This window comes from Rhopalosiphum maidis, chromosome 3, assembly GCF_003676215.2.
Source record: "Rhopalosiphum maidis isolate BTI-1 chromosome 3, ASM367621v3, whole genome shotgun sequence".
Taxonomy (NCBI): domain Eukaryota; kingdom Metazoa; phylum Arthropoda; class Insecta; order Hemiptera; family Aphididae; genus Rhopalosiphum; species Rhopalosiphum maidis.
In genome coordinates this window covers 10,807,128-10,828,645 of record NC_040879.1, presented here as the reverse complement: position 1 = coordinate 10,828,645, position 21,518 = coordinate 10,807,128, and the positions used below count along the sequence as shown (strand labels likewise).

The 21,518-nt window shown below is 26.4% G+C and overlaps 3 protein-coding genes across 4 annotated transcripts; 1 reads left to right on the top strand and 2 right to left on the bottom strand.

Moving 5' to 3' along the window:
* Positions 1–1,916: 1,916 nt before the first annotated feature.
* Positions 1,917–7,249, bottom strand: LOC113559748. 2 transcript variants are annotated; one of them, XM_026965489.1, is made up of 6 exons: positions 7,028–7,249; positions 6,750–6,966; positions 5,518–5,659; positions 5,304–5,414; positions 2,639–3,215; positions 1,917–2,553 (listed from the first exon to the last, which is right to left on the bottom strand). In XM_026965489.1, the coding sequence occupies exons 2-6, from the start codon at positions 6,882–6,884 to the stop codon at positions 2,343–2,345; spliced, it is 1,176 nt and encodes a 391-aa protein (XP_026821290.1). In that variant the 5' UTR covers positions 6,885–6,966; positions 7,028–7,249; the 3' UTR covers positions 1,917–2,342. The 2 variants fall into 2 exon arrangements, with proteins under 2 accessions (XP_026821290.1, XP_026821291.1); XM_026965490.1 differs by having other exon boundaries at positions 7,047–7,249.
* A 7,663-nt stretch (positions 7,250–14,912) lies between these two features.
* LOC113559782 (uncharacterized threonine-rich GPI-anchored glycoprotein PJ4664.02-like) lies at positions 14,913–19,089 on the bottom strand. Its single transcript, XM_026965535.2, has 7 exons — positions 18,959–19,089; positions 18,548–18,645; positions 17,314–17,916; positions 16,880–17,016; positions 16,545–16,814; positions 16,169–16,416; positions 14,913–15,285 (listed from the first exon to the last, which is right to left on the bottom strand). Exons 2-7 carry the CDS (start codon positions 18,570–18,572, stop codon positions 15,081–15,083), a joined length of 1,488 nt encoding a protein of 495 aa, XP_026821336.1. The 5' UTR covers positions 18,573–18,645; positions 18,959–19,089; the 3' UTR covers positions 14,913–15,080.
* Positions 19,090–19,331: 242 nt separating this feature from the next.
* LOC113559783 (ribonuclease H2 subunit C) lies at positions 19,332–20,055 on the top strand. The gene has a single exon (XM_026965536.1). It carries the CDS (start codon positions 19,467–19,469, stop codon positions 19,932–19,934), a length of 468 nt encoding a protein of 155 aa, XP_026821337.1. The 5' UTR covers positions 19,332–19,466; the 3' UTR covers positions 19,935–20,055.
* The last annotated feature ends 1,463 nt before the right edge of the window (positions 20,056–21,518 follow it).

The window sequence follows — 21,518 nt, the reverse complement described above, 5'->3', positions numbered from 1 at the left end:
AATAAAGATAAGTCTTGTGGTCGTCGCCTCGTCGGTCGAACTTTTAACAAGATAATGAATATTGAATAAGTATTGAGGTAACGGCAGTGGGCCAACCTAACGCTCTTACAGATGAATGAAGGTGATTAGTAAGTTATAACTATACAGACAAATTACAGCACAATTAGTATACAATTCGATTTCGATGATTTTTAACTATTTTTTTTCTTATTATAATATTATATGCTATTTTTCCTAATCAATTCTTGAAACTACGATACTGAAACTTCTTCGACAAAGACAAGAAAAAGGTACTATAATATTGAAAATTCGTAAAGAATCAATAATTAATTTAGATTATTTATTTTATCTTTCTATTTTTCACAATACTCGCTTCACACTTGTATCATTGGTGCAAATAGGGGAGGGGCTAAGAGGGACTTACACCTACCCAAAACTATGCTAAGTCCTTATCAAGTTAGTACTAACTATATGAAGTGAACATTATTTAATTGACAATTTTTAAATTGATTCCACTAGATATTATTGAAAAATTATGAACAGTATTTTTGGGATGTATGATATCATAGAATATGTAAAAACACCAACGATAATAATGTTATTACGTTATATTTCCCGTAGAAAATGTGGTGAGAGAATAATATCACCAAACAGTGCAATATTTGACCACATATTAACATATTATTCAAATATTATATTATACGATATCTATGTCGAGTCTATGACCACAGAGGTAAGATAATACGTGCAATATTTACACAGAATAATAATAATAATAATAATATTCTGTGGTATTTATTAGCTGTGTACTTTATCTATTTGCTTTATAGATAGACACAACAAAGATATTAAAATATTAAATGTAAGAAATAATTTGTATTTGTATGTGAATAACTGTAGTTGGTGCCGTCGGTGTTATGAGGGGCTACAAGCTACATTTTACAATTTAGAATCTGAGCATGTGTTTTGTTATAATATATATTTTCATGTTTATTATTATAATATTATCTTTTGGAGTAGACAAGCGATACATAGAAAATTGGATCTAATTTGTACTAAAAAGTTCGAAGTATTTTATGCTAATCCAATTTTAAATTTTAAAATGCGGATTTATATGTATTATAAATTCAAAAATATGTACATATATATGTATTTATTTTTATCCAAATATACACTTAAAAATACAAAATAAGTAAAAAAAAAAATGTTTTTATTCTAAAAAAAAAATTATAAAACAAGTGTATAGGTGTGTAATTATAAATTATACAACACTACATTAGATTATTATTTTATTAATATTAATTATGAATATATTCAAATTAAGTATTTATTTATTGGAGTTATGACATTCTTCATCGTCAACAAAACAATTGACAATCATATACTTTTTTAGGTTGTCCAAAGTAAATCGACGTCAATTAGGATACAATATGTTTTTTACGTCAAAAAAAGTTATAGGAGCAAATTTAAAAGCCCCTAATTCGGTAAGACTAAATTCAAAAGAAGTTTGCGTATCGCAAGGTTAGTTTAGGTTTATGATCGCGTGATGTGGACTATGGAGAGTTGCTACTCACAATTATTTTTAGCACACATACGGACTGGAGAAGATAAAAACACATAATATAAAAGAGTGATGCAGTACTAATTTTGTAAATCGCTGAATATTTAACAAAAATATGTAATATAAGTAAATTATGTAAAAATATGTAATATCAACTATAGCTTAAAATAATCAGATAGTCCTGTGACATATTTCTATAAAGGAATCAATCAAATATTATCATTTGTGACAAATATGTAAATACATACAAATCCGCATCCTAGTGATAATTATATTTTATCGCGATCATTTTGTGAATTGAAGAATCTAAGCAATAATACGCTATATGAACTCAATGGTCTATTGTATATGATCATATCACTTGAAAATATTATTATTATACTTTATATAATATATGTTAATCAAATGGTTCCTATAGAATAATTATAGAATGTAATGGGATAACAAACTAGTTAGACTAGTGTCCTAATCCCTTAGATTCATCCACCATAATATTTACTATGATTATTTCACTACACAATTTAGCCACTATTCTCATAACGTATGATCTTAGAATGTAGAATGACAAATTCAAAATATATTAAAATTCAAAATAATTAGTTATTTAATATTTAATAGTTATAGTGAATACAAATATATAATTTCAACAATGTTATCACAATAGCATTTGATAAATGATATAATATTTATAGATGTGTATTGTCTTGGAAGTCCTCTTTCTTCTTTTGTACAACATACCACTCCTATTACAGCCCACTATAGCATCACTATAGATTTGTTTTTAGTCTAACCATCCAATTATGCACTCACGGAGTACCTTTTCATTGTGGTGCCACTCATGATGATTCACTCCTGGCACAGTGTACTCCACCAATCGATCCGTCATGTCTAGCTGATGTAATCCAATTGGGTCATTATCGCTGTATATGTCATCTTGTTGCCGCTCCCGCATAGATACCAGTTTACCAGAACTATCCAATACAGCAAATTGACTGTAAAAAGTTAAAACTTTTATTGGTAAATAAATGTGAAACAATTACACATTTATTATATAATTATAATGTAAATTATAAGTACCTGGATTGCCACGGCGAAATAACTCCATCGTCAGGCCCACCAATCAATACCAGTCTCTGCAGTCGAGTCAGACCCAGTTTCTTGGTATTAGGGTTAAAGTTACTACTATTTTCTGCATAGTCATTATCGTGGGCCAAAACTACAGCCATAATTGTATTAACTTCTGTTGTAACATTGTTAGCATCAATATTATTGTCGTTATGGCTTTCAGCAATCTTGACAGTAGCGGCGGAGACTGCTGCTATAGCAGTAGCAATACGCGCTTCAACCATTTTTTGTGAGTCATCATCAATCTTTGCTACATTTGTAATGCTACCAGTTACTGTGGTAGATGTATTGATCATCATAGTTTTCAAATCATTATCATTATGTTGTTGTAAATTAAAATCACTTGAATTTTGTTGTTTAACATTATCAATTACCGCAAGATAAGCACTGTATTTAAGGTATAGGTCCCTATGCCTGGGATCATACCAATAATTAGCTACAGACAGAGCCCGTTGACCCAACCGTGTGTAGAACAACTCATATGCAGTACGGGCTGTCAGTGCAGGAAACATTTTAGTGAAACACTCAGCTAAAAAATTATAATACAAAAATTATTATTAATAAATATCACCGCTTTTTTCAATATAATATATTATATATGAGTAGACCAACACTTTTTATCGCAATTTTAGTATAAACAAATAAGAAAAAACATACTTTTTACATTATGTAACAAATTTCTAATTTCTGAACATAAATGTTTAGAATAACTTAAGTTCAATACAAGTGAACCACCAATATGAGAACCGATGTAAGTCACAAGATATTGAAAACTGAGATAATACATAGAACGTGTTATCTATGGATAGATTCATGTGAGAAAATTTAAGAAAAAATTAGTTTGTTGCAGAAATCTACTACTTCTTTTTGTCTTATCATTAAAAAAAAAATTAAAATAATACAGTGAGTTCCGCTTAACGTGATCACATTGGTTTAGATCATTTTGATTCTATAAAACATTTTTTTTTTTTTATGATTATATTTATATATACGTTTAAAATTAAATTAAAATAAAATAAAGTAAAGAAACTATCTATTTTTAATTGTACTTGAGAATCTACTAATTTCAATTTAATATCAGCCTGAAATTAAAATCCATGTTCTGTTAATATAATACATACATGATTTTTAATTATTTAAAATTAAATAAATAATAATGATGTACATTGTACCTATAACTTTTGGAAAAACTGAAAAGTATCGCTTTTGACAAATTTTCGAATAGCTCCTTTTAACTTTTTCAAAACAATTCTTGTTTTTTTTTAGTGAAAGTTTGAAATACCATTAAAACGATAAGAATGTTTTTAAAAATGATTCAATTATCCGATACTCGGTGATTCTAATAAAAGGTTAATTTAACATTAGAAACATAAGATCGGGTTTGGGATTTTCAAATTTGATTCAAATAAACGGTTGATTCTATTAACTAGTGATCACATTAAACGGAATGCACTGTATTTTAATAATATCGTTTTATTGGAAAAATAGAAGCTGACTATGACATATACACGAATTGAATAAACATAAATCCAGTATGAATTTATAGTAATTGAGCCGTGCATTTACACCATGGGGAATCATGTATTGTAGAAACAAAGTAAGTCAAGGAACTTAACATCCCTCTCCCACAGGTTAAAACATAGTTTTTTTTTTTTTTTTGAAATTACGTATCTCACAAAGTTTTTTTTTATTACACCTTAAGACCTCTCGGTTTATCTACCATAATATATACCCTATATAATACTGGTAGCATAAAAACAGTTTTATATTGCTAAAAATTAATTTATTTGGTAAGCAGGCTTAAAAATAGTAAAATGTCATTACAATATTGATAGTATTATAGATAGATATCGGTGTAATATGCATATGCTAAATCATTGCATTTTTTTATAAGACAAACATAAACAAAAATACAAAAAAATATTTTTACCTATTTTAACCTGTAATAATGTGTAGCTAAAGCCAGATCCACACTAGGATGAACATTGTTGTCAAACATGTTTGTACAAAATGTTTCTTGAGTTGATGAACTAGTGCGCTACTGTGCTTTCAAATGTTTGACAACAGTATTCATCCTATGTTGTCAATAATAATATTTAGGCTATTCATATGACATTACATTTGCACCATATTAATGTATGAGTAGTAAATAAATATTGATGTATGTAACATTTATCACTTAGCTGGTAAAATAAAACTATCATACTTGCATGCACATGCCAAATATATATATTTAATATATTTTTGTTTGCATAACTATAACAACTACTAAAAGCAGTAATAAATTAAACATACTTCCTAAAGTTTGATTGTAATTTTGAAACAAATTTATAATAATTCATGAATCATATTTTCTATTAAAAATTTGATGTGCCCAAAATAAATACAAATTTAATACAATTATTTCATAAAAATTTAAAAATAACATCTTAATCTTATGGTTTTTTAAAATTTGAAATTTAAAATTGACTCCTTAAATAGTCTAAATATTTTGTCATAGAATTTACACATACATAAAAAATTGAAATTGGACATTGCAAAAATGTGTAATTTATCACTGCTTATTTGTTTAAAAAATATGTATCCTGTGATCCTCTTAATAAGAAAAAATACATACCACCATATTGTCCTCCTTGCGGTGAACTAAGCGATACAAATGTCCTAACATTGTGCTCAGTACCATACTCTTCTAACATACCCCTTGCTATGAGACCGCCTTGTGAGTATCCTAAAAAATGTAAACATAGATTTTAGCTAAATTTGTAATATGTAAATGAAAAAATAAATAAAATAATGTATATCTACTAACCTACTTATATAAATATATTTACCTATAACATGAACACCTTCTGGATGCAACGAACATATTTTTAATAAGTCATCAGCTAATTTCTTTGTCTGTCGCCATAATGGTTCCAAGCTAGCTAAACCACAGAATCTGTCTATGACATATGTTTTGGTGCCTGTATGTAACTGTTAAACATATAGATATAAAATTATATTAAGTTATAGTGATTAGCAGATTTTCAACATGATTATTATAATAACTTGACAGTATGTAACTACCATTAAATTAAATTATTTGAATAAAAGTAATGTATAACTCTTCTTGGTAAGGAAATAATTTTTAAACAAAGACATGTTAAAAAAATACAAACATGACATAACTAAAATTGTTGCACATAATTATTATTTAAGGGTGTGAGGAATAAATGTCTCTGAATGTTAATAATTGAAACGTTATATCACAAGTTCGAATACCTAAATTTAATATAATATTTTATTTGTAAATACTGATTGCAAAATTTTAATTTTATTGAATTTCTTTTTTTATATGTGTGCTTTCATATGTAACTTGCTTCAAAAAGTATCATACTACCTAATAATGTTGAGATTTTTAATTATGTACTAATTCAAATGTATATAATTTGAATAATTTTAAGTATTTATAAATTATAATATGACAACATTTAAAAAAAATGTAAAGTTGGATTATGTGATTAAGTTGTTTAATATCGTAAGATTTATTTATGTACAATTAAAATGTAAGTAAATTTGACTAATTTTAGGTATATCTGTTATAAATATAGTAAAATTTTACAAAATTGAAAACATATTAATTTATTCTGTTTTTCGTAGTTACAAAATGCATAATCTTGCTCTACAGCAAAAATCAAATTCTTCAACTTTTAAAATTTAATATACATTTTTAAATTATTTTTACGTATTCTATAGCTTAAGAAAAAAAAATCATGCATTGTAGGGCTAGGTATTTGAAAAATAAGCACTTTAAATATATTTTTAATGTAGCTATTTCAGTAATAATTAAACACATTAATGAAACAAGTAACTACAGATCAATTTATAGTGTTTAAAATAATTGTAAAAGAAGATAATTTACTTGCTTACAATATTTATAATTATGAGCTATTAACTACTAAGTACTGAATATTTATTGTCTACATTCATAAAAAGTAACCATTACTACTATTACTAGTTAATTATCATATAGCTAAATAATATACAGCATAATCAAATTAGGAAATATATCAAAATTTCTTACTTCAGATATACGAGCAGCAAGATGTTGCATTGTGCTAACATCACCAGTCATCAAACCATGTACAATGATTACTGGCCTATATGGCTGTTTTGGCGTTGATGTATTGTTACATTCATTTGACTCGCTCATTGTCATCGGATCTGATCGTTGTGTTTCAACGTCACCACCAGTTTGCTAATATTTCTTTTAATTAATATCGTCGTTAATAATACACTCGCTATTGAACAATACACACATATATTTATCATAAAATAAAAATAAATTACGGTACGACTTACAGTGACTTATCATACTCACGCAACAAAAACAGGAAGCAAAATGATCCTCACCACTGACTGCTGACAAAGGACGTACATTAACTAGAAACCAAAAAGTGACATAAAGCACAAAAACAAAAGTCACAAAGTAGAAAGGCTGGTCACTATTGTTTCGGAATATTCAAATTACTTTATTAGTATAAAATATTAATACTATAGTTTAGTGACTAGTTAGTTACTTAATTATCGTTATTTATTATACAAAAGAAAAGCATTGATAACGTTTCGGCGGCAGCAAAACAACATTGTGTAAATTTAGTTGCCTATAAGATTACTAAAAAAGGCGTTTTTACTATCGAACATTAATACATTAATATTTTGACAATAATATAGTAGGAAGGTCGTAGGTACTTTCTACTAGTTCTACTTAACTGGTTATCTATATTGTTATTAGTGTTATTACTTAATACTTATTATTTAGTAAATGTATCTAAATATTGACTGTTTACCTAACGCAATTTAATCTACATGTTGTAAATGTGTAATATAAGAAGACAACCTGCTACTTAGTGTCTTAGATTTTATATACTATACAGATAATAAAAAATTACATTTAAAAATCTATTAAATGTTAATACTTGAAAATATTACAGATTGTTTAATCTTTCCTACCTTTTAAAATAATTACTTTATAAATTATATTATTTTAAATGTAAGTTATTTTTTTTAAGTGTTGAATAAAAAATGTATTAAAATACTTAAAATTAAACAGTTGGCGCCGTTTATAAGACTCGCGGATATAAGGTTCACTTTTCAGTCGCTTATTAGACTCAAAATCGTCTGGAATGATTCAAGCGTATCTAAAATCTAAATATATTATAAAAAATTCGGTTGATAGACTTAAATTTCGTTATAAAAATTGTAAAAAATAAATATTTTTGGTTAAAATTTAGAACTAAATTTGTTTTCAAAAATTACATATTTTTTTTGGATTATTTCTGGTTTCGATTCATGCTTTATAATTTATATATGTACAACAAGTTTTATTACATTTCACATTTTTCGCAATTATCGTGTGTAATAAATATATTAAATAGATTAAATTTAAAGAAAAAAATGTAGTAAAATAAAATTCATAATTACCTATGTAATTAAATTTTTTTCCCACTTCACCTATATGACTAACCTAAATTTTAATGTTCTTAGCAAATAACATATTTCTTAGCAAAAATTTTAAAAATGTATTAATATGATTTTAGATTCTGAACGGAGTGATGGATGTATTGATTTTACAATGATGTGTGTGTGTTTTTTTTTTTTTGTGTCTCTCAATACATTTTGGAGTAGTAATAATACTTTGATTTTTGACTTCAGTCCCTCTTTGAACAGGAAAACTCATTTAGTTGGTACTTTGAGGGGAGGGGGTCCAAAGTAAAAAATTTCCAAAAGTTTTTAAAAGCGTCAAGAAAAACACTGAAAAAATAAGGCATGACCACTTTTCGACAAAATCGATTTTTTGATTTTGCTGTAATTAAAAAACGACTCATTGTAAATACTTGAAATTTTCAACAAATGTTTATATTAGCGTTATCTATTGACGATTAAATTCAATCAAAATATTTTGACCGTTTTTAAAATACTTACAGACAATTGAAATTTTCGATTTTTCTAAGTTTTTGAAATGGCTATCTAAAAAATCTTTAAAATTTAATACAAGGTTTATTATAAATTGTATTTATCGTAGCAAAAAAAAATCAAAAATCGTTAGTCATAATTTTTGTTTATAAGCATTTAAAGTTATTTAAGTAAAGAATTTTGTAGTTGAAAATTCATAATATTTTTGTGATTTATACCTAAAGTTAAAAAACCCAATACTAGGTTATCCATAAATTTTCCTTCAAGTAACTGTAAAAAAATATTCCAGCGTCAATATAGAAAATAGTTTATAAGCGTATGAAATTTAGTTTTTTACGAAAACGCGTAAAATAACGATGTATTACAATTTAAATATAGGTAATAATATAATATATCCTACTAATTATCATTAACTGACAAATCAGCTCTGTTCAGAATCGTTTTTCATATACAATGATAGCTGTCATTGCATTCAAATTTAACACATCCATTAAAGTGACCAACTTTGGATCTCTATTATACAGCAGAGCGATACCCACTTGCCCACCTTTTTTTTATTGATATTTGAAATTCAAATTTTAACTAAATTTGATATTTAAATTAAGAATAACGGTTTGATCATTTAATATTTAAATGTGGTTCAACAATAACCGCGGAGACTTAAAATTTTTAGGTACTAGGTATATTTTTATTATTAGGCTGCGGATTTGTATGTATTTACATATTTGTTACGAATGATAATATTTGATTGATTCCTTTATAGAAATATGTCACAGGACTATCTGATTATTTTAAGCTATAGTTGATATTACATATTTTAACATAATTTACTTATATTACATATTTTTGTTAAATATTCAGCGATTTACAAAATTAGTACTGCATCACTCTTTTATATTATGTGTTTTTATCTTCTCCAGTCCGTATGTATGCTAATAATAATCGTGAATTGCAACTCTCCATAGTCCACACCACGCGATAATAAAACTAAACTAACCTTGCGATACGCAAACTTCTTTTGAATTTAGTCTTACTGATTTAGGGTCTTTTAAATTTGATCCTATAACTTATCATATACAGCAGAGTGATTACCTAAACGTCCTAAACTGTTTACCCTTTACTTTTCTATGTATTTTTAAATACGTATACATGTTTTAAAAATATGTGATATGCAATAAGTAAATAATTAAAATTCAAAGTGATAAAACCAATAAATCATATTACTCATAGACGTGATGAACCAATATATGTGGGTTAATAGCTATATAATATGCTTAGAATAATAAAACTTTATATATTATGTATAATATATAATAAGTAATATTAAGGTGGAGTATTATGATTATGTTAATCTTATACACGGTCATATAAGACCGTGATCTTATAAGATTCATAGTGATAAGAATATGATAGTAGTGAAAAACTGCATAGGTACTTAGGTATTTAGGGGATAGGTATTCGCTTCTGAGGTTTATATACTACTAAGTTTGAGAATAGTACTAACACTACTAACAATTTATGCTAGCATAAATGTTTTACTGGGAATATTGTCTAATTGTCTTAAAGTAGAAAGACTACATATTTTGAATGCAATTATAGAGAAGAGATTAATGCAACAATACTCTCTAATCAACCAAACAAAAATACACTACCACAGAATAACATACTACTAGATGCTTATCAGTTATTCAACATAGAAAAGACTTTAGTCTGTGATCTGTGATCTTTAGATCAGCCACGGTTCCGGCCATTTATTATAAACTTTACATTTAAAAATTAAATTTTAATTTCAAATTCTAAAGTTTTATTGATGGATTGTCTTTGTGTCATTCATATCATTGTGCTTACATTTCATTAATTTAATTTATGTTGCTTAATGTTTATGTAAAACAGATACCTAGTAAATTAATAATAAAAAAATTATTTTATGAAAGATAATATAGTAGGTATATAAAAAAAAATAATAATATTTGTTTATGATAAGATTGGTTATAGGTACCTAGCTAAAAAAAGGCTGAAGCTATTAAACATAAGTATAAATATATGACATACTACTATTATATTACTATAGTATACTTATTTATATGTGTATCATAAAAATAGTGACTAAAGATTAAAAAGAAAACAATGAATATTTAAAAAAAGATCTTCCTCTTAATACAATTATAAAAATAAATCCTTTTCATTAGTATAACTTTGCTAATGTTGATGCTTTAGAACGTTTATTTATTGTCTATCCTAGAAGTGAAAGTTAGATTTTGGCAGTACTTTGTTGATTGACTTTCCTTTTATTAAGTAATAAAACATAATACAATAAATCAAGACTTCAAACACAACCAAATTACATTATTTCACTAGTAAATGATGCACTAACTTTCAGACCTTGGACGGTGCATAGTGTGGTATAAATATGCTTATTATATAAAATGGCATTTCCTTCATTGTTTTGAAGGATTAGAGATAATGATCAAATTAATGAGTAATGCATTAATATATTATTTTTAATTATCAAATTTATGATATAATATGTTTATAAAATAATTATAGAATCATATTTTTTTATTCAATAAGCAATAAATAAATGATTTATATCATTTGTAAAACAACTAATGTTAATTTAATAACTCTTAATGACTTATATGATGATAAAAAATAAATAAGGGTTATAAATAATATTAAAATCTCATATTATATTTACTTAGTCGTTTTATTTTTATGACCCAGTAATATTATTATAATAATAAAATGTTGACTAGTATACTATCAATAATAAATTAAACTGTCTGATTTATAACTCTAAGAAAATATATTTTGTATCAATGTAACATAGGTGAAATTATTAAGGTCACTCAAATAATTGGTCACATTAAATTATGTGACCACAATTACCTACTTTTACATTTTAAAGTATTTTGAAATTAACACCTAACTAATTAAAAGTTATGTATTATTATATTTATTTTTTATTTAAAATCATAATTAACATAAAGCTGGGCAAAACTGATCACGGACAAGCCTACCTGGGTAATTCAACTAGTAGTGCCTAACATCTAATTTAAAAATATTGCATATTTTATCTGCTGTTATTAAATAAATGTAGTTAATTAGTAATATACAACTGCAACATCCAAACCATTTTTTAAAATTAAATATATGTTTTCATAACTATTTGTAAAATAGTAATAAATATACTAAATTAACTAGAATAATAATACTAACCAAATATCCAATCATCAGGGATTCATTGAATTCTTTCAATTATGATGTACATTTAAATTACATACGCATTTAACATATTAGGTTGGTATTGTGGCAATCCCATTTAATTCATTTTTATCAAATTTTTTCAAAAGTAAAAATCTGTGAAACTTGTGATTGGATTAAATATTACATGTTAATGAAATGTATTGTTGATTTGACTTCTTTTTGTTATAAAAATTTGACTTATTTTTATTTTAAGAAATTTTGAGATATGAGGTTTAATGTAACCTCTTTTGAAGAAAACAATTTTTTAATGCACACTTCTAATTCATATTTTATCAGAATATAATTTTATTAAAAATAAATCGCAAATGAAGAATTTATGCTAATAATTATTAATTACTCAAATGACCATCTGCTATCAGTTGTATAGGTAGGTGGATGATTAAGCTAGCTTTAATATAAAATATTAATGAGAGAGATCCGATATCACACCCAAGCGGTATAACAATTTGAATCCACAAAAATGTCGGCTTTAACAATCCCAAAATTTCTAACTTTTAACTTTTCTCCAAAACTATTATAGCTAAAAAGTTGGTCAATAGCTCATTAAAAAGGGATTATCAAGTAGATACAATATATGAGATTAATCATTTCCAAAAAAACTGTTTAGTTTTTCACAGTTAAAAAAATAGTTATTTTTTGCTAGATTTTCATTTAGCGCGGTAGATTACCAAAACTGGAGAACCGATTTGGTTATTTGGGATCTTGTTAAATTCACATTGGCTAGGAGAAGAACTGTAAAGATTTTCAGAACTATATCTTCAATCGTTAACTTACTACAAAGCTATAAAGCTGAAAAACATGTTTTAATTTTTTTTTTAAGTTCTGTAGTGAATTAACTATAAAAGATAAAGTTCTGAATATCTTCACTGCATTTCTCCTAGCCAATGTGAATCTAACAAGACCACAAACAACAAAATCCGCTCTCTGGTTTCAGAGACCTATCTCACTAAATGAAAATGAAAATAAAATACATTATACATACAATTAATAAATTTTTAAAAATTGAAAATCAAGAAAGTTTACAAGCCGATATCTGCATAGAATCTCTTTATATTCTATGAATATCTGACCTGGTAAGAGTTTTTTGTCGTAATTTTAGTGTTTTACTTTAATAACATACAAAATATGTAATTAATTTATCATATTAAATATAACTATCAAAAATTAGTTATCGTGATATCAAAATGTGTAGAAAAATAAAGTGTATCCATAAAAAAAAAAAAATCGAAGCCAACCATAAGTTACTTTAAATGGATATTGATCTGATTAAATCTAATGTATAAAAATTTGACTATTTAAAATGAAAAATAAATTCTATATTCATATATTATGTCTATTTAAAATCACTGAATAATTATTACATTATGGTATCTAATATTTGTAGTAATGCTGACACTTATTTATCTAATGTACTCAATTTTTTAATTAATTATTACTGCATACATTAGCTAGCATTAATAAATAAATGTGTCAATTGAAATTCATGTTACAATTATAATTGAAAACTACCCGATTAATAAATTAAAAAATCTTTAGCAATCATAATAAATATTACAATAAATATCTAACAATTAAAATATAAACAAAACTAAAAACCTATTTCAGTGCTGAACACGTTTTATTTTTAAACGTATATATTTTGACAAAAAGAACATATATAATGCTTATATATAACTAACATACAAACTTAACAAAAATAAAATATTTAATTAAAAACAATTGTGGATTAATAAAATATAAATTAATTAATATAGGTACATACAAAATAAAACTGAACTTATGAAATAAAAATCTTGATTAATGTAACTCAATCCAAATACTATTTATAGGGATTTATAATTGGTTACATGCAATAGGATAAATAGCTGTAATAATAAACATAAATCAAATGTTAATTACAAAAATTATAGCCTAAGAAACAGTTCATAAAATAAATTAATTATTTACAATTTATAGTTGACATGTCGTATAATTCAAGTATGACAATAAAAGCATAATAAAATGCATTTGATTTAAGCATTATAGTTGAATATAATATTAATTACATTAGTTTTAAATTTCACTGAAGTTATTCAAATGAATGTTTAATAAAAATTAATATATAAAATTATATAAAATAAAAAATATATATATAAAGAATAGTGTATACTATAATAAGTATCTATTTATTATTTATAGTATATATTTTTATTGATATTAAATTTTTATGTTCCTATATTTACATTCAAATTTCAATTAAATATTTATTTTATTCTTATTGTTATTTACATTTTATAAATGTCAATTAATTAAATTAAATATATATATTGTTTTTAAAGTTATATTTGAAGAATTCTAAATTTTTTGTATTTAAAGTTATTGCTTAATATTAGTATTCACTATTCAGTTACTTATTTATATTTTTATTTGTATAAATATCATTTATAAATAATCATAACAAAATACAAGAATTATTAATATCAACTATTTTAAATAAAACGAACCAAATTACAATTTAATTGTTGAAGAAAAGTTATAATGAGTTATTATAAATTAACATCTAACATTATCATCATGCAATCAATACAGTTTAATAAAATTAACATTTGAGCATAACAGTAAGATAAAAGTAATAAAAATTTTAACTAACTAAATTCTTGATGAAAAATATATTTTTTTTTTTAAACAAAAACAAAACAAAATATATTTACATTTTAGAAATATAATAATATTGGTATACAACAACAAAACATGAAACTGTTATAGTTATAATAATGTTAATTGATTACCATGAATATTTATCAGTATGCAGCCTTGCAATTTATTACAAGTTTATATATAGTTAGAAAATATATTAATGCAAATAAGAGTAAACATCAGCTTGTTTAATAGTTAAAATTAGGGCTCAGAAACTATACAAATAAAATTACACTTTATAATTAAAGTTAACTCATTACCTATTAATTATATTATCTATTGTATATTACATATAATATTTTTATTAAAAAAAAATAAACTAGGGTATACCAAGACTTAATAAAATATGACCAAAATGTTTTATTTTATTAAAAAGGATTATTTTTTACTTTGTACAAATTTTTTGTAAATTAAATATCTATCTGGGAGCATAATGAAAAATATGTAACTCATACAACTTTAATCCTCAATATTAATGCAACAATATATCATAATTTTAAACATCATCATTGTGTTTGAATATTCCTTGTATTATCTCTGGCTGTTCTATTTGATGTTGTTGTAAGTTACTGCATCTGTGGCTTACAAGTTTTGAAAGAGCTTCACGCAAACGACTATTTTCGATTTTCAGTTTCCGATTTTCTTCAGAAATTAGCTCCCATCTTTGTTTTCGCTTTATTCTACACCGTTTCGCGGCTGACCTGTATCAAATTATTTATTGTTATCAATTACTAATTTTATAGTCTATACAGCCAACAATACTAATATTTTATTGACATTACTGTACACTTCAATAATAAATAAAGTTATTACTTTAATAGGTATTTTTTTAGTATCATAGGTTATATATAGTATAATATAATAGCTATACATAATCATAATTTAAGACTGAATTTTGTATATTATGTATGAAAGCCTATATCAATGTTTCCCAACCTCATTGCTTATTTTGACTTCTAAAAGTATATACAGGGTGATTTTTTTTTATTAAACACTCATTATTTAAAAAATGTTTGTTCTATATGTTTGGCTGTAAGGTGTTGGTAACTACAGGTACAAGATTCATCACTGCATCAGTCGATAATGAGTTCATCACATATGAAAATATGTAACTCTTATTATTATTTGTTACCTATGTGACTATGACTACTGGTCTTCAGAAACAAGAAGTATTATAAAGCCGAAAACTGCCAAACTTTGAAAAGTTATTTAGCTAAAAAATTAATTAAAAATAATAATTTGAACGATAAAATTCAGAAAAAGAAGCCTTATTAATTTAGTTCATTTTAAATAAAATATAACTTGCTATTTAAAAATCAAAAGTTGATAGTAGTTTCACTATAAGGAGTGTACTGTAAGTATATAGTGCACATACAATTTGAAAAAAGCATGAAACAAAATATTTTGAAAAAAAAAAAGTAAAAAAGTCAATACTTGACGAAATAATAATAAGAAAAAATGAATCACCCTGTATTTACATAAACAAATAATTGTCTTATAAGTGCATGAAAATCTGGCATTTGATGATAAAACAAAAATTATATCATTGTGAGTGTTATGTAGTAGGAGAAGTATTACAAGTACCTGTTTCTTTCTAACATTTCTTGTTTTCGTTTCTGTTTTAACTGCTGCTTTCGACTATTGCAGTCTTCATCTTCCTGGCCATTACTATTATAGTTTTCATGTTCTATTCTATCGATATTTGTGACAATATCAATGTCTTTATTCTGCTGTTGCAATAGTTGACCGAGTTTGTCACGGCTTTCAGTAATGAATGGAGGCTTCTGGTGCCTCTGTAGCAGTTGCTTTACTAATAGATTCTGTTTAAGAGTCTTTAATTGATCATAAACATAAAAATGTTTAAAGGTGATATCATTATTACAGAAAAATATTTAGAAAAATTTAGTTTATATAATAGTAATAGTAGTTAAGAAGAAATTAAAGATTGTTAAATGCCAACCTGTTTAATTGTATTTGAATCATTATTGACATTAATGATTACACGGCCATTATCAACATCAATTTCTTCATCATAAAAATCTTGATCATGGTGTGTTATTGTTGTTGAGTCATTAACACTAGTTGTGGTTGTAGTTGTTGGAACAATGAATTTATGCTGATCGATTAATTGTTGGTGTGGGTGATGTTCAGGTTGTATAGGGAGAGTTGAGTTGCGTAATTGTTGCTGTGGATGCTCCACCATCATAACTAAGACACTTCTAGTTGGCACCTATTAAAAAAAAATAAAACCAATTATATATTTAAAATTTGTACATGGCTATAAAGTCAATTTACTTCTGCTGTTGACGTGATATAAACATTTTGTTGAGGTTCTACTTGAGATTGAGGTACAGTAGTTGTATTCATCTTATTAGATTCAACTGATGCAGTTGTTGTAGAAATCATATCTATCGTTGTGGAAGTTTTTACAGCTGAAATAATATTATTTAAAACGTAAACAAGCCAATTTATAATGTAAAAATGGTAATGGGTTTTTTCTATTTATGTGAGAATGTGCATTGAAATAATTCATAATTTTTTCTTACAACTTACGAGAACACGCTAAGTACCTACCTATTAAAGTAGAAAGATAGTTCTTATTTAAACACAAAATATATAAATTGTAAAAAAAACCTAGATATTTTTTAAAGTTATTTCAATAACCTTTAAAGAAAAATGTTATATAATTTATTATTTGGGTTGGAATTATACCAAAATTTAACACTTACTAGTATTGTTATTGGATGTGTTAACAACAGTAGTTGTCGCTATGAATGGGGTGTTTAAATCACCATCATTGTTATCATTGTGATTGAAAAGATTTTCTGATGGATTAGCTTCATTTTGTTGTTGTTGCAATACAGCTTGTTTAAATGTTTCGTCAAATGGATTAGCCATCATCATGGTTGTCACAATTGCTGTCGACGATGAGTCAAATAAATTTGAAGAAGTAGGTTGTCCAGTTGATGTTGCCGTGGTGATTACCGTAGCAGCATTAGATGTAGAGGCTGTACTAATAGTTGTATCACCTGTTGGTCCAGTTAACGAAGACATTACTACAATGTTTTGTAAATCGTGAAATAAACCCATATCATCACAATGCCTAATGAATGTATTTGGAGTGGGTAGCTGCTGCTGTTCATTATGCTCTGTAGAACTAGTAGTAGTCGTTGTCATCATTGACATTGATGTTGTAACCGATGGAATAACTGGTCTGAGAAGTGGTATATTTAACTGCTGTTGTTGCTGTGGAGATGATAGCATTAATAAAGGAGGCTGTGGTGGTGATATTTCTTCTGTGGTTGGTACAGGTGATAATGGGTCGGGTGGTGCTGTAACCGGAAAATACATAGAAATTATTACATATGAGATGCTACATTTAAAATTTTTATGTATTAGAAATTAGTACATGTATAATACCTGTCTTTATTTAAAGGTATTTTAAGACTTTATTTCTAAAACGAATACAATATTTTTATTTTGTTCTTTTATTAAGTATAAGAAATTATAGTCACTTAGATTTATCATATAATATATGGTATAAGAAGCTTTTAAGAATAAACTCAAATATTTACAATTTTTAAATTTTTTAAATGTTATTATTTAAACTATAATTATTGTTAATTAATTTAAATATTATTAATTTGTATTGCTGTGTAACCTGGGTACTATGTAGGTACAGTTGTTAAAAATCTATTTTCAATACTTATTGATCATCATAACAATAAAATATACCTAATGTAAATTATATCTATAGTATGGGTAAACTATGTCATTTTATAATATATTAGATAAATTTTAAATTCATCAAATAAAATGCATTTTCTCCAAAATTTAATACTATAAATACACTAATTACAAAATTTTATTTGAATAATTATAATACTCGTACATCTATCAAAATTTATTTGTCAATGATAATAATGATGTTAGTTGTTAGGTATGAAGTCGGATGTATCTTACTTTGGTAATAGTAATAGTATGCCATTCTATCGCATTCGTTTTCTTAATAATATAGCTGGTCGTTACTGCAGTGGCTGTGGCATTCATTCGTTTGATGGCTACAAAGAAAAACGACCAACATACATTAATCGTTGTAATGAGACACATGCCTATGTACGTGTTGTTAATAACTACTGTGGGCTCATCGACAACGATAATAAAGTGTTCGTCGTCACGTCTCGTGCAACAAAGTGGTGAAAAATACCAAAAACATTATTTTGTTGTTGAAAAACGATGAAATAATAGCGGACGGCGCGGCGACGGAACTTTTACTTTCAAAAAGTTTAAAAGTCGGTCGCCGCGCTCTCAATGCATGCGCGTTATCATTTAGACGACGCGACGTTTATACTATCTATACTAGTTGGTACTCACGTGATAGCGATACTCGAGGCTGTGGACCGTCGTGGTACCGGAACGGTAGTTACCATTGACTTATTAACAAGTTAATAAAATTACTAACCGCAGCTGCAGCTAGCAGACGCCTAGACTGAACCTAACTTAGTGATGTGAGTTGTGAGTACGTGACTACTATATTGACTGCAGCTCACCGGCCTCCAGCTGAATATGTGAGCCAGCCGTAATTCGTGATTCTCCGTCTTCAACAGCTGCCTATGTCCTATACAAATCAAAGTGCTGGCGAAGCGACACGCGCCGACCGTGGAGGTAGCGATTGTTAGTACCTCCACAGTTCACCGGATCCCGTTATCACATCCCGCTGCCGTCATAATCACGTAAACATTCTAAACTCAATCGATGATTAACGAATAATTTATGATTCAGTTTAAAATATAAAGTATTCGGTAACGACTAACAACCGTAACCGACTATATTTTAGTGTTTACTATTTTTTCTTCGTTTCTGTTCCAAGCCCTTATACGCGATGCGTCTGATCATAAATCGACCAGAGCGGGTAGCAGAAGACAACGACGTCAATGCCGTGGTGACCGATCAACAGGCAGTACACCTGTTGCCGTGCAAGATTCACACGCGCGAACCAGATAATGACCGCCAGACGACGACAGCTCCGGTTGATCGATACTTTAGTCCGTACACCAAAGCCACAATGGATGATGAAGCCGCTTTGTGGCACGCGTCATTGCGTGGTAAGCCATTAACGGGCGTTAAACTCAGTATGCCCGATGGCTATGTCGGTGTATTGTGCGTCGGCGAGAAGGATGATGGCAGTCGTAATACAGTCGATGATTCTACAACTGCTGCTGTTACAGGGGAAATAACTGAACAACTGATGTACTGGAATTGGGACCGAATTCCGACGCATGAAGACCCGCTGCTGTCAGCACTTGACTGGGTTCGGGTATCTGAAGCCATCATGACCAACAATGACTGACACTTTTATTTTGTATGTTCCTACAATAATGCTTGCATTTATTTTTTCAATTTATTTTTCATTACAAACATAAACCTTTTTCATTCTAATTTTTAAATACTAATAATTAGTATTTAATATTGTATATTACATAAAGTTTAATTTTTTTAGTAAAGTACTTATATAATTACACATTATTAAATATTTATTGATAACAGCAAACTAGTTTCCTTTTTTAAGTATCTAGTAAAGCTTTAAACATACACATAATGATTTATGTTTTAATATTACATAATATAACTAAATATTTATTTATAAAAAAAAAATATGTTGAGAACAAGCAATTCATCTATTGTGTAAAATTGTATACACATATCATATTATTGTGTTGAACACACTCAGTTTAATCATATTATTAAAATGTAATACTATTAAAGGTAATATAAAAATATTATAAAACGTATGTAATATGGGTACAACTGATAAGTATAGAAAGTAAATTTAGTATTACTAAATACTAAAATATTATATACCTATTAATTAAGTACTATTTAATTCACCTTATGTCATAATTAAAAAAACAATTATTTATATTCTTAACATCATTAGGCTAAAAATTGTAACAAAATAATGAATGGTAACAGTAATTATTGTATGGAACACCAACTTGTATGTGTTGTCTTTATCTTACATACAAAATATGTTAGGTTCACAATAATTTATTAGTTATTTTTAAAATTACAATAAATTCATATATTATAAAATGTTAAGACATATTTTAGGATTTTGTACTTTTTAAGAGCATATATATTATTTTAATGACTCGACGAATCGAGAACTACTTATTATTATTTCACTCATAAAAGTTATTATGACTAATTGAACTTATTAATAAAAATAGGTAAAAATGGTAAGATAACTAATCGTAATTAATAACTGGAAATGTCCAATTTGTATTGCATAACAATATCACATAAATACGTAATATTATATTGTATTGTACCTACTGTACTAGTCAGTCCTGGTTCATATTCGTGTGGTACATAATAAATAAATAAATAATTTTAAAATGATGAAAGTGAAAAATTCTAACACTTTTTCTTAGGGCATATTTTAGTAATTTTTAGGGCATAACTGCATACATATTTTATAGGTTTTTAGAGCATATAATTGTTAACCCTAAAAATAGCTAAAAAGTGAATATAATTACAGAGGTTGTTTGAAAAAAAGCCACACAATAGCCTTTATCGTTTGTTGGTTTTTTTTTAATTATTTACTCACAAATTTATATATAACAAATAAATAAATCTGTGTATTTACCTAATAGTTAAAATGACAAATGTTTTCTCTATTTTTGCTTCTGGCATCTTATAATTACTAGGAATTACATTAATTGATAATTAATGAGTCATGGATTAAGGGGTTTAATGTGAGCATGGAATATTATATAAATATTTTGCTCCTTGAACACTTTATAGATGAAAATCAGTGAACATTTTGGAGACGATTAGTCAGAAATGGTATATGGATGTATTGTAAATGGGGAGTTTAATATTCAATTTATTGTGTTATAATTCATCATTGTCAATGAGTAGTCTTTTAAAA

Coding starts and splice junctions, on each gene's coding strand:
- LOC113559748 (XM_026965489.1), bottom strand. CDS start 6,884: ATGACAATGAGCGAGTCAAATGAATGTAACAATACATCAACGCCAAAA. Junction 5,415..5,517: donor AGAAGGTGTTCATGTTATAG/GTAAATATATTT, acceptor TACATTTTTTAG/GATACTCACAAGGCGGTCTC. Junction 2,554..2,638: donor ATTTCGCCGTGGCAATCCAG/GTACTTATAATT, acceptor AACTTTTTACAG/TCAATTTGCTGTATTGGATA.
- LOC113559782 (XM_026965535.2), bottom strand. CDS start 18,572: ATGGCATACTATTACTATTACCAAA. Junction 16,417..16,544: donor ATTCAAATACAATTAAACAG/GTTGGCATTTAA, acceptor GATCAATTAAAG/ACTCTTAAACAGAATCTATT. Junction 15,286..16,168: donor GAAATGTTAGAAAGAAACAG/GTACTTGTAATA, acceptor AATTTGATACAG/GTCAGCCGCGAAACGGTGTA.
- LOC113559783 (XM_026965536.1), top strand. CDS start 19,467: ATGCGTCTGATCATAAATCGACCAGAGCGGGTAGCAGAAGACAACGAC.